General features: G+C 38.4%; 1 protein-coding gene across 1 annotated transcript; it reads left to right on the forward strand.

Annotated features, from left to right (window-relative positions):
* Nucleotides 1-2,772: 2,772 nt before the first annotated feature.
* taldo1 (transaldolase 1) lies at nt 2,773-13,904 on the forward strand. Its single transcript, XM_044193147.1, has 8 exons — nt 2,773-2,987; nt 6,690-6,813; nt 7,410-7,517; nt 8,353-8,484; nt 9,869-10,044; nt 11,438-11,635; nt 13,043-13,188; nt 13,376-13,904. Exons 1-8 carry the CDS (start codon nt 2,888-2,890, stop codon nt 13,406-13,408), a joined length of 1,017 nt encoding a protein of 338 aa, XP_044049082.1. The 5' UTR covers nt 2,773-2,887; the 3' UTR covers nt 13,409-13,904.
* The last annotated feature ends 33 nt before the right edge of the window (nt 13,905-13,937 follow it).

Below are 13,937 nucleotides of genomic sequence, written 5' to 3' on the forward strand. Positions count from 1 at the left end.
ATTGAACCTTGAGGCACACCATACTTGATATGGGAAAAGGATGACTTGAAGTTATTAATGCTAACACAGAATTTCCTATTGGACAGATAAGATGCGAACCAGTCTAGTGCAGTGCCAGATATGCCCACCCAGTGCCTCAGTCTGTCTAAAAGAATGCCATGATCAATTGTATCAAAGGCAGCACTTATGTCCAACAGCACAAGAATTGAACACATGCCTGCGTCTGCATTCATTAAAAGGTCATTAGTGACTTTGAGAAGGGCTGTCTCAGTGCTGTGGTGTTGACGAAAGCCAGATTGGAACTTTTCAAAGGTATTATTGTTTTCCACAGCAGCAAGGAGCTGCTTAGATACAAGTTTTTCGAGAATCTTCAAATAAAAGGCAATTTGGATATTGGGCGGTAGTTATCCAGGAGGGTGGGATCAAGCCCAGGTTTTTTTAGACTGGCTGGACACAAGCTGTTTTAAAGAAATCAGGGGCGCAGCCAGTAGACAGCGAGCTGTTAAAAATAATTTGTAAAGGGGCGCAATACAATCCATAACTTCCAATAGAAACCTAGTTGGGATTTTGTCCAGAGGGCTGGAGGATACTCTCATAAGAGACATGATGTCTGCGAGTTCGGGCAGAGTAACAGCAGAAAAATTGCTCAAAGAATCCCTGAGCGGGTGATCCACATCTAAAAAGGCAGGATTGGGGGTGATATCAGATCTTATTAACTCCACCTTACCAGCAAAGTGCAAAAGAAACTTTTCACAATCAGCATCACACTCAGCAGGGGCACAAGGAGAGGCAGGGTTAACTAACTGATCCACAGTCTTAAACAGGAATCTGGGGTTGTGCTGATGGGCAGAGATAAGTGCAGAAATATGACCAAACCAAACCTCAACAACAGTTCCACCTACCTATAATAGATATCTAAGCTTCAGATTTAACCAGGGTCATAGCTATCATTAAGCACACCAAGGAAATGTCAGCATTGTTTCTGGGAATTTAGTTTTAACAACCTCAGGAGACATTTACATTCTACTATTACACACAATTTGCATTGCTTCAGAGTCAAATTCTTACATTTGACTGTTTTAGGCCAAAAAATGAAATAAAATAAAGGGATGTTAGTATTTCTCCACCAGAATTGTATTTCAGGCATTGTGGAGAGTGTGTAGAAGCAGCATTCAAACTGCCTTGATGAAAAGAGACTGACTTTAACAAAGCCGACATGATCACGTCTCTGCAGGTACCTGAACAGATGGTGTCAACAGATACAAAGGAGAGAAAACAGCAGCAGTAACACACTTAAAATGTTACCTCCTACTGAGATCGATTTCCTCTTTTTTTCTCACAATGAATAAGACATTGTTGCCTTGTATGTCATTTGCAATAAATGTTATTTGTCGTATTTGTTTATTTGAAAAAGAAATGCCTTTCCATTACAGCACGTCAACATCTCTCAAACTCAAAAATGCTTTCAAATTAGGTTGCTTAAAACATTTTTAGGACTGATATGACTGTTATGCTCTTTGTGCTCAGCAAACCATTTCCTTAAAGAAGGCAAAATGCACAAGTGCTAATATTAGCTCATTAGCCATCATTAAGTCTTTCTGAAAGGAATGTTGTATGACTCCATGCCTGTTACTTAATAAATCAATTATGACAAGTAGCTAAGTCAAATGTATTAGGTAGTATCTAATAGTTATTATTTCGGAGATATATTTATGTGATATATGTAATTATGACAAAAATCATAGCCTAATATGTCATATGTCAAAAGTTTTATTTATAACTCAACTTTATTTGTATACCACTTTTCACCCAACACACTTAATCCAAAGTGCTTTAAAGTGCACAGAAAGAAAAGAAGAAAGCAATAGATAAAATAAAAAAAGCAATTTTAAAATCACACAATGATCACACATGACGATAACTCCTATAGAGGCTCCCGCAGAAAAGAAGCAGATTAAGCACATTCAAAGACCAGTTATATTTCATCATTTAATGCCAGTTACTTAGCATTTCAGTTATGACATGTAGCTAAGTCAAAACTATTAGTATCAGTGGTGGAATGTAATTCAGTACATTTACTCACAATGTTGATGCCATTTTATACCACTTTATACTTCTACTCCACTTACATTTCAGAGGGAAATATTGTACTTCACTACATTTATTTCACACCAGTTACTTTTCAGATAAAGACTTTAAATGTAAAACATATGATCAATTTATCAAGCATGATGCCTTGTAAGATTAAACTACCCATCAGTATATACAGTATAGTTGTTAAAATTCGCTTCACCTTGACAGTATTACAATGCTGCTTACGTTAATGCATCAGGATTTATTTTCCAATAATGTATAGCTCTATAAAACAATCTGAATGCTGTCATTTTGCATGAGTATTTTTACTTTTGATACTATTAAGTAGCCTACATTTTGCTGCTAATACTTACTTTAACGTAGGTAACATTTTGAATGCAGCACTTTTACTTGTAATGGAGTATTTTTATACTGTTATTATTGCTTAGTAAGTAAAAAATCTCAATACTTCTTCCACCAATGGTTACCTCATACTGTAGTTATGACTTATGATTTTATGATTCTTAAAAAGTCTTAACATTTCAAAAATCTTTTAATTTTATCCCACCAATATTTATAAATCATAGTCTAATCTGTCACAAGTGATACATTTGATTTGTAAGAGTCATATTTCTGACTTTCTTTTCCTCGTTCCTACTAAACGTTACTCCTTTTCCGCACGAGCTTCCTCGGTCTCGTCTGTCCGGGGCGCGTTCCCGCGTCTCCCTCTTGTGCTGCGCGCTCACGTCTGTCTGTCAGTCCGCCTGCTCTCACGTGTTTTCTGTGTATAAAAGGGTCCCAGTCTCAGCTCATCATGTCCAGTGTGTCACCAGACAAACGGCGAAAAATGGAGACAGCGCTGAACCAGCTGAAGAAACACACTGTGGTGGTGGCAGACACCGGAGATTTTAACGGTAAAAGAAATCCCCTGCTTTTTAGCACATGCTAATGCTAGCTGGTTAGCATGCTAACTGTCTGACCAGGAAGGATCCAGCTTTAATGTGAATGACCGCCGTGTCGATATCGTGCAGTCAGGGAGAGCGGGCGAGCTGCAAATGTTAGCATCAGTGTGCTTTTAATTTAGTCTGACCGGCTAATGTTAATTTAGCTAGCTAACTGTCAAGCTAACCAACTCTCAGGAGGTTTCGCGCTAACTCAGTTTACTTATTAACTACTAAAGTTGACAATCTGATAATCCAATTACTTGTTATTAACGTTACCTAACTTAGTGACAGTAGCTACGTTAGCCGCACTAGCAAACTATGATCGCTAACTAACGTGACGTCTTTGCTTAATCAATTGAGAATGCATGTATTTTGTTTACATCAGCCTCTTATGAACGTCTCAAATGACAACTTGAAACTAGCTACAACTTGCACATATTAAGCGCGTGTACGCGGTGAAAATATAGATGATGTGGTGGCAAAACTAAGTTATAGACTGCTGTGCACCCTGATTTAACAGGACACAAGGTGTAAAATGTGTTGTTTTGTTTTTTTTCTTTCCTTCCGCCTTTGTTCCTTTCATGCCACAGAGTAAAAGGTCATGTTTCTCAGTGGGTCAGAATGAGGAACAGTGTGCAGTAATAAGTTTACATTGTGATGCAAACCAGATAGTTCTCGCCCAGGGCTTACAGACTCATGATGACATGACAGAACTGGGTTGTGACTCCTGCAGCCAGGTGTAACACTGGAAAACAGATAATGTTACTCTCATTACACAGCAGGGGTGGTGGGTGTCTGCATAGACTTTATTAATGTGTGTTAGTATGTCTTTTGCTAAATTGAACACTTAGTTAACTGTACTTTAAACAAATGAATAAGTCTGTGTTGAGGCATGCATACAGGAAATGGACACAATAACATGAACAGCTTTATAATTTCACTGGCATTGAATAAACAAGTTTGTGATAACGATAAGAGTTGTAAGTCAAGATTTACATAGCCATTAGCTTCTCTTTTTTGAAGGCTCTGTTTTAAAAATGCAATCAAGGAATTTCCTGAATGTTGTAAGTTTTCTGAGGTTTCACTGGGTGCACGTTCAGACATGTTAAAACCACTTCTATTTCACATAAGAAATGCAAGAACTTGGTCAAACCTGGTGTAATACCACACTCTTGCTTCATTTATGTAAAGGGGGTAAAGGTTCTCAGGAATAGCTTGAAACTAAATGGAGGGGGCACTTGTGAAATTTTGCACAAAGCTACGTGGTAACTAATTAGCTTGTATGGTTATTGATGGCTAAAGAAAACATACATTTAGATAAGGTTCCTCGTGAGATAAAGAATTGTTCACATGCATACTAACATCACATTTCAGAAATCAGAAATACTTTATTGATCTTTTTAGGGGAAACTCTTTTAAAGATTTAGATTAAGGCAGTAATCTGACTGTGATATTGACTCCATTATGGATTTGTGTTAAGTAATTTAAGGTTATTGGGAATATAAAGTTTGATTTTAATTTGGTGATTTAATTTTCTAGTATTTTCATGCACCAAAATGCTCACAAAATGATCAGTGTAGAAAGCTCACTTTCTGCACACAAACACGGCATGACTAGCAGTCAAGTTAAAGCACACTCATCAAAGTAAAAAGAAGTTCTTCCTTTTTTCTTATTTTGCAGCTAATAAGATGTTTCCCCACATGCTTTTACTCAGCCCTCGGATGCTCCAACTAACTACCAAATCATGCAACTGCAAACGTTGTAAAGCTACAGCTGCACTTGTACCATAATCCAGTTATTTGCAGTAATTACTGTAACATGCATGTAAATGCAGCTTTCTCAACTACAAATTTAAACTTGCACAGAAAAATCTGGACTAGTGTTATATTATTTACAATCATTTATTTGTGTTTAAACTTTTTATCATAACTTCAAGCTATATATTTTCCTAGTTGAGGACTTGTATTGTCAGTGGAAATATATTTAGAGTGGCTATTAAATTATGGAAAGTTTACAAAACATTTATTTATTTATTTATTTATTTATTTTATGCCCCACGTGATAGACAAACCAGAGCCCCATCTTTTGGGAATTCTGCTGTAATCAGCACTTCAACTGTGTCGTGTCTTCTTGAACTGTTGATCACGAGTATCCAGTCCAAACTCACTGACCTGCACAATGATTGAGTTTTGGAAGGGGTTTGAGACAAAACTGGCTCCAGAATAGAGGCAGGCTTTGTTCTTGGGCTGAAGAGCTGGCAGCACCGACTGGACTCGGCTGCTACAATCGAGTGCTGACATAAAACCACTGTGCTTCATGAAAAGGCCCTGCTGCTCATGCATATCAAATTACCATCTGCAGTTCAGTCCTGTAAACTGCAACAGGATGTTTTTTAAAATACAGTTCTGTAGGTCATGGAATACATTAATATAGGCCTTGTGACTTTTTGCTGCAGATCAGATTATTCAACTCTTTAGTGAATTTATCATAACTTTTCACATAATTGTAGTCATTTGAGCTAATAGTTTTCAGTACTAAATTTTCCATTAGTTACTTATTAAGGAGATTTTAGTTAGTGGGTAATCACTGTCAGTGTTTTGCTTTTTTCCATTTAATTTTGAAGATACTTCACTTGCAGCATCAGCAGTTTGGAATTTTTTACTAAGTATGTGTGTCTAAGAATTCACAGTAGCATATAATCAACATTTAGTGAAAAAACAAAAGACAATTAAATCATTAATCATTACCCTACTTAAGCCTTTAGCTTTTTAAAGGTGGTGTATTCTTTGTGTCAACAGAAGAAACACTGATGCCCTGACTGGTTTGTTTTTAAGAGGATGGAACAGCAATATTTTTCTACTCTAGATGGCGCCATTTTCTACCTGACAGCAGCAGAAGTATATTGTAGATTCAACATGACACAGTTCTTTCTTTTCTTTCTTTTTTACCTTCATAGACTAATTTTAAATGAATGAGATAACTGGGTTAATGCCCAGTTGAGTTGTAATAAATCCAAAATTTTCAATGCCACCTTTTGTCCTTGACCTTCCTCTTTACATTTTTGCTTATAAAACTGATTATAGAGCAGTTAATGAACTTTCATATTAAATTCATGTGTATATATATATATATATATATATATATATATATAGATAGATAGATAGATAGATAGATATAGATAGATAGATAGATAGATAGATAGATATAGATTAAAAAAAAGGTCTGGCCCCAGCCCCGGACCAGTGTGTGGCAGCCGGCCTGTCCGCTCTGCCTAGCCCAGAGACGCTCTGGGGGAGAAGTGACCGCGTGGTGGCATTTTACTCAACTGAATGCTTCCATTCACATGATGGATATCGAATTAATTACTCTATTGGTATCGGTACCCAGGTTACTGGTTTTGGAACTGGTATTGTAACTTTTCCTGAAGATACCCAGCCCTACCTTTTTTTTAACTGTCTGCACCTGCAGAGAATAAGGGATTCAGTTACTGATTTAGTGGTCTTACTAAATCAGAAAGCAATACTTTTTAAAATCGCTTATAAAGTAATAGGACTTTTGTGTATGTTTCATACATGGATGATTCAATGTATGAGGTATTTGATATTCATAAGCATGATATCTGTGTGTGTGTGACTTTTAACTACTTGGTCTCTCTGTCTTCCCATCTTGCAGCCATTGACGAGTACAAGCCTCAAGATGCCACCACTAACCCATCGCTTATCCTGGCTGCTGCTAAGATGCCGGACTACCAGCACCTGTTGGATCAGGCCATTAAATACGGCATCGCTAAAGGCGGGTAAGAGGTTGCACACAAATGAGAGCTAAACCAGCCACCCTAAAATTTAACTGTTCTTTTGTTTTATACCTGTTGGATTACACTAGCGGTCAAACCTGAACATAAACAGCACTGAAGTAGCTTGCTAAAGGAAGGGAACATTTTTATGTGGTTTTGAAGACGTTGCACAGTACACGATTCCTCTGTGCAAGGTGTTGACAAAGTTCCTTAATTTGCAGCAGGCAGTTACTTGTAATGTGTTAGTCTTTTCAGCTTGAACCTAAAATCTGTGATGCTTTTTTTTAATTAATGTAATTCTTTTGCTTGTGTGGTGGAGTGTGGTTAAACATTAAAAACTGTATTTACAGTGTTTGGAGATGGTCTCCATACTCTGACTTTGAAGAAATGGTGATTGGGTTTGTGACTTTGCACCTTGCTGGTTGAGTACCAATGCTGTCAAACTTGACTTCACTCAAACAACTTCAGCCTGATGATCTGTCAAATTTGAGCTTTAAGAATAATATAATAACTACACAATGTCCATTTTCACAAAATTCCCTTTTCAATGTAACTGACATTAAGTTAACCAGCTTCATAATGTTTCCTTCTCTGTTCAGAACTGAAGAGGAGCAGGTAGCCAACACCATGGACAAGCTGTTTGTGAGTTTTGGGCTAGAGATCCTCAAGAAGGTCCCAGGCAGAGTCTCTACTGAAGTGGATGCCAGGTATGCTTAAACATCATGTCACAAGGTGCTAATTATGATCAGAAACTTGTTATTTAATTTTCGCTGTCTTCAACTTTTCAAAACAACACGTACACTTAGAGAAGCTTAAACTGCGTGCAGTATTACTCATGAGGCTAGACTTGTAAAAGTAAACAGACAACAATAACATGGTCTCTGAATACCAGTTATTTCCTCACTCTTGTGTTTTAAAATAAATGTATTAAAAAAACACTTGATTACATTTATTTTTAGTGTATGTTGAAACTTACTAGTTTGTGAAATACATTGCTGGGAAGTTAATAAACAATGAACCGATAAGTTTCCTATTTAACGTAAATATTCTTTAATAATTATTTGTTTAAGAAAGCAGCCTTCTGCGTCTCTTTGCATAGGCATATCGGTGCACAATCCACAAAGAAAAAATAACTCAAAAATTCACTTTCGGTAATCGGTGAACGTTTCCCCTCAAAAATCAGCATCGGTCTCAAAAATCTCATATTGGTCAGGCTCTAATTTATACAGCACTTTTATATAAAAGCGTATTACAATTTGTACATTTCACATACACACTAAAACAAAGCTACCATGTAGGACAATGGCCTAACCATCGGGAGCAAATGGGGTTCAGTGTTGCTCAAGGACTTGTGGACAGAAGGAGCTGGGGATCAAACCACCCCTGCGATTAGTGGACGACCCGCACTACCTGCTGAGCAACAGTCACCCCAATAAATGATTTTAAATTGGTCCTAAATAAAACTAAATAATTGTGGCTCAAGATAGAGGTTGTCAAATTTTGGCTAAATGCTTAATATCTGTGTTTCTCTTCACCTAACAGACTATCTTTCGATAAAGATGAAATGGTTGCCAAGGCCCTGAGGCTCATCGCTCTCTACAAAGAAGCCGGCATCAGCAAAGAGCGTGTGCTCATCAAGCTGTCCTCAACATGGGAGGGAATCCAGGCTGGCAAGTGAGTCTGTAATGTGAGCTATGGTCGCCTGCCATTTATGTATAAAGTTGTCTATAGGTTTATTGTTTATGATGTTGTTGGAGTTACATAATCTTCTAGATATGTGACGCAATTGTGATCTGATCTTGACTGAGAGTAGGTACAGCAGGTTTTCTTAGAGGAAGTGAGCTACCTGAAATGAAGACCGCCTCAGCTAACAAAGACGCCAACCACAAACCGGCCCCCGGCAATGTCCCCGGTTCAAGTCCGGCTGGAGACCTTTTGTTGCATCTTTCTCTTTACTATCTGTAATATAGGCAAAAAAACTCACAAACAGTACTTGAGTATGAATGTGATTATGCCATCTGCTAAAAACAATTTTTTAACTTTACTTTTTTAAATTATTTTTCTTCGTTTTTATCTTGAGCTAAAACAATTAGTCAATGAAATGATTAGGTGATTGACAGAAATTGATTAATCAGTTAAGTCAATTATCAAGCAAAAAAAAACATTCTCTGGTTCTAGCTTCTTAAATGTGAGGCTTTGCTGCTTTTCTCTGTTTTCTATAATTGTTAACTGAATGTCTTTGTGTTTGCTTATCACCTCCACTCAGTTTATTGGAGGAAACCTTGTGCAGTACATAATGTTTACCTAACTTCCTCAACAGGTTTTAGAAATGAGTTCATCCTCATGACATTCAAGATAGTCAGGGCACGTTGTTAGGTGGAGACAGCTTTAAAACCAGACATAAACTGCAGACAATATACATGTTGTCATTGTGCACGGACGCTACCATAATCACTCCCTTGAGTGACATGGGGAAGAGTTTGACAGAAGACTGAGAGCTGATTGGCAGTCGACTCCACAAAAACATTGAGAGAGTTCAGGCACGTGTTTTCAAATCTTAACAAGAGTTAAAGGTTAGAGCGCAACATGAAGAAAACATGATAATGTCAGAGGGGCTCTGTAATGTGAACTGGTCAAACACGTGGATTTCTGAGTGAAACATGTATTTACACATGTCTACATGTGACGTTATTTTGACCAATCCTGCTTTGAACATTTTTCAATATCCATGTCACTGTAATACCTGACTTTTGGTACAGATACCAAAACCTACGAATATACCTATATTCCCCTTGTATCTCTGTTAACTGGCCTACCTGAATTTGATTCCGTGTATTTAACCAGTGCAGAATAATAAAACTGAACTATCTTTCAACCAAAAAATCTGCACCTTGAGAAAACAATAATGTGTCATATTCTAATATTCTATGGCTTGTTTCCCCATCTTTGAGGAGGTTGTGGTTGAAATGGGAAGGAGAAGAATGTATGTATACATCTGGATATATTACTGTTTGTGATGTGTTTTTAAATTCAATATATTTGGGGTTTTTTTGTACAGGGAGCTTGAGGAGAAGCACGGTGTTCACTGCAACATGACCCTGCTGTTCTCTTTTGCTCAGGCTGTGGCCTGTGCAGAAGCAAAGATAACACTTATATCACCCTTCGTTGGACGCATCTTCGACTGGTACAAGGAGAATACAGACCGCAAAAGCTACGAGCCACACGAGGACCCAGGTAATAAAGGCCACATCCTTTAGTGTTATGAAACCTGCATTCATGTGAAAATAACTCATAAGGGGAAATAGTCATAGTGTAAGACTGGATAACGCAGATTCAGATTTTGTAGGATGTGCTACTCTTTTCACATACAGTATCTTGTAGTTACAACCTTGTGCCATATTTATTATAATTGAAGGATATCCAGGTTCTCACTTTTAGCCGATAGCTGTCATAGTAGCCAGTTTACAGCCAGTTAATGGTACCAGGTGGATTTTTTTTATTTATTTTTTTTACCACTGGCAGCACTATAGATCAATGTTTTTGTGAGTGGGTCCCCTTTTTCTTTGTATCCTGCGTGAACACGCAGGGAACGTGATAGACATGGGAGGTGTTCTTGTTAATAGTTAATGTTTCCACGTGTCTGGGTGGGAGGTAAACTGCATGATCCAAGTTTTTAATTGATACACAGAATGCATTCTTCATTTTCAATTTAAAAAAAAAAAAAAAAAGAGAGAGAGAATGGGCAATAAATTTGTAACAGCCACAAGGTCGCTGATCATTGATTTAGTGACACTTTTTCAAAAAGTCAAGATCGAACAAATTTGAACTAACCTTTACTTTGTTCGAATTACTTTGACAGCAACCTATATATAGCGCAATTTGTGAGTCTGACGTACAGTGAGCTGTGACTGTCACATAAGGTCATCCATACCTGCAGGACCTTTTTGAACGCTGTCTCAGCAGGTTGGTCGGCCGAGTCTCATGTTGGAAAGAGTGTTAATGGAATTGCTGTGCTCGAGGTGCTAGTTTTGTCTTGTGGAAAAGATGACGCACACAGTTGCTTTGTGCGTACCCTGGTAACCACATGCTTTAGATACCAGAGGAGGCTTGATGGGAACAGGCGGTCCTGATTGTGTTAAGCAATAGATGAGTTAAGTTTTTATTGTTAATTTTAAAACGTTTTTATGGAGCTGTGTGAACGTTCCATTCTGTCAGCCCCCCTCCAAAACTCTTGATGATTTTTACCTCAAACTGGGAAGCTGTGTAGAAAACTGATACATAACTAATACGGTGTTATATTAAGCCTAATTACCTGCTCCAGTTTGGTCATTTTGGTGACTCGCTGTGTGCTGCAGTGGTAGGAAGGGTGCACTAGAGGGAGTGTGATGGTCAGTCCAAAACCCTGTTTGTTGTTGTGCTGCTTGCCTGCTTCGCGCCATTGTGTTCTGTGCCATTTGTCCTTCCTGTTCAACTGATTAACTAACGTACATGCCAAATATGTGTTCCATCTGCAGTGTCTGAATTTGAGGGCTGCATACTGTCACACAGGCATGTGACACACCTAAGATCCATGGGTTAAATCTAGTACAACCAGAAAAAAAAAAATCTTTCCCCTCTCCTTCCCTAGGTGTGCTGAGTGTGACAAAGATTTACAACTACTACAAGAAGTTTGGCTACAGCACCGTGGTGATGGGCGCCTCCTTCAGAAACACGGGGCAAGTGAAAGCCCTGGCAGGCTGTGATCTGCTCACCATCTCCCCTGGGCTGCTTGCAGAGCTCAGCCAGGACCACAGCACCGTCACAGAGATGCTCAGTGTGGAGAAAGGTACTGTTCTGTGAATCAGAGGGTGCCTTTCTGCAAAATACTGCTATCATCAATAACATAACCAGTTTTATTTTCATTGTGCATGGACATTCAGTGAGCTAGAAACATAAAAAGGGAAGAAATTTGACTACATACATTAGTGTTGCACGGTATACCGAAATTTGGTTATTTTTTTTTTTTTTGGTATTAAAAACGGTACTTGTTGTCAGTCAAATGTGTCTCCGGTGTAAGTGATCGAGAGGATGAAATGTAGAATTTGTCTGAATCTCCACTCAGCAGTACTGGCAAGGTAGCAAAGTCAGGCGCTTGTACGGTCTGTGGTCCAGGGACATGCGCCTGTGCGCATGCACACAATGCCTCTGCCTCAACATGTCTACTACTGACAACAGTGTGTCATCTTCAGAAATAATACCTCCACGCCTTGTACTGGTTAACAAAACAGGCTGCCAAAGTCTACTGTAGGACCACTTTGCCTACAGAGCCGACGCTGATTGAGAACCCACTGACATAACAAAGCCTTTATGCAAAAGGTGATATAAAACAGTATTGCACAAAGGACGAAACACTTCAAACCTCGCCAAGCACCTCAGTGATAGACACCAAGACCTCTCCAAGGAGTTCAAAACACAACAGGTTAGCGAATAAGCTAGCTGGCTAGCCAATTGGTAGGATGGTGATGAGCAGCTAAATTATGAGATACATAGCATATCAATGTCAGGCCTAACTGAACCTAACTTTGCCCATAATGAACATGATGCCCCTTGTTAAAAACAAATCAAATGTGATTGGGTTTGGAGTAACGTTTAAGTGGAAATGGCCTGTTGGTAGAATCATGGTTTGTAGTTTTGGAACTATTTATAGAATAATACATGGGCATTGTGTAGGGCAGGTCTATAGTATATTAACATTTGACCCAAGATCAACCCTTGTGGACATTCTGTTTCTGATCTATTAGGTATGGAGTATTGAATCTGTATCGTTTCAGCATCAAGTATCATGATACTAAGCTTGGTAGTGGTATCAAAGTCAAAATATTGGTAACATAACCATACATAGATAGTCTGGCACCTAGTTGCATTATTATGAATACATATTTTCATTTAATCAGGAAATGGAGTGGAAAATCATGCATGAAGATGAAATTAAAATCATCTGCTATGCGTTAAAACCAACTACACCTACAGAGGCAACACCTTAAACATTTGGTGTAGATGATACCACATTTTAACATTACCAGCCCTGCAATATATTTACAGACACTACAGTCATTTTTGTTCTTTAGGAAATTATGAGATTGTAGTGGTGGAAATCTGCTCTTTTGAAGTTTTTTGCAACAATATGTAAAACCTGAAAAGTATAAGCATATGCACTTGTTTCCACCTTGAACTTGATGGTTTGTTTTTGCAGCCAAGGTCTGTGATCTGGAGAAGATCCACCTGGATGAGAAGGCTTTCCGCTGGCAGCACAACGAGGACCGCATGGCTGTGGAGAAACTGTCTGATGGCATCCGCAAGTTCGCTGCTGATGCCATAAAGCTGGAGACCATGATCAAAGTGAGAGGATTTAGTTTTTATTTTGTTTTTTTATTATTATTTTTTGTCAAATGTATGTTTCTTTGTCCCCTCATACGAATGACACTGTTTCTTTGCAGTCAGTATAGAGATGATTTTAATTATGCAAGGTGTTTGCCGTACTTTGTATGCTGACTCTTTGGCTCTTTGGTTTTTGTTTTTATTTCAGGAGAAAATGCTCAACGTGAAAAACGGCCAGTAATGGACCGATGTGGGGTCTCCGGCCACATTCATAGGCAGTATAAGGAGTAAGGAGGCTGCCTTCTTTGTCCCTAACTACCTGAGAGAAGGTCCAAAGCACCAGAAGGTCTTCCCTGTCCTTATCTGACCAAACTCCAGGGACTTCCCTCCTGAATGAACACCTTTCCTCTTTTAGGCTGGGACTGACTCTGTTTTCTGACCAAACATAAATGGTGCTTGATGCTAATGTGGGTGTGGAGTTGTTGTAAAATTGTCTAATATTTACTAGAAATTTGACCAGAAAAAAATGTCTTAATGAGACTTAGTCTTGTTGAATAATATCATGTGACAACTAGAAAGGACCCTGAGCACTTTTTGGCAGGAAAGGACCGCAATTTTGCTATCAACACCATTTGAACAGGGTTGAGGGCAGAACTTGATGACCATTGTACTATCATCAGAATATCAGAATATAACCTGTTTTCTCTTTCAAATAAATAAATGTCTCCGTCATTACAGTTGTTTTGGTTGTTTTTTCTGTCTTTGTTAAC

This window comes from Siniperca chuatsi, linkage group LG1 (assembly GCF_020085105.1).
Source record: "Siniperca chuatsi isolate FFG_IHB_CAS linkage group LG1, ASM2008510v1, whole genome shotgun sequence".
In the NCBI taxonomy this organism is placed as follows: domain Eukaryota; kingdom Metazoa; phylum Chordata; class Actinopteri; order Centrarchiformes; family Sinipercidae; genus Siniperca; species Siniperca chuatsi.

Bases quoted from the DNA above. Each gene is read 5' to 3' on its own strand.
- taldo1 (XM_044193147.1), top strand. From the start codon at position 2,888: ATGTCCAGTGTGTCACCAGACAAACGGCGAAAAATGGAGACAGCGCTG. The intron at 10,045-11,437 runs GTAATAAAGGCC...CTCCTTCCCTAG, and splicing joins CGAGCCACACGAGGACCCAG to GTGTGCTGAGTGTGACAAAG. The intron at 13,189-13,375 runs GTGAGAGGATTT...TTTTTATTTCAG, and splicing joins AGCTGGAGACCATGATCAAA to GAGAAAATGCTCAACGTGAA.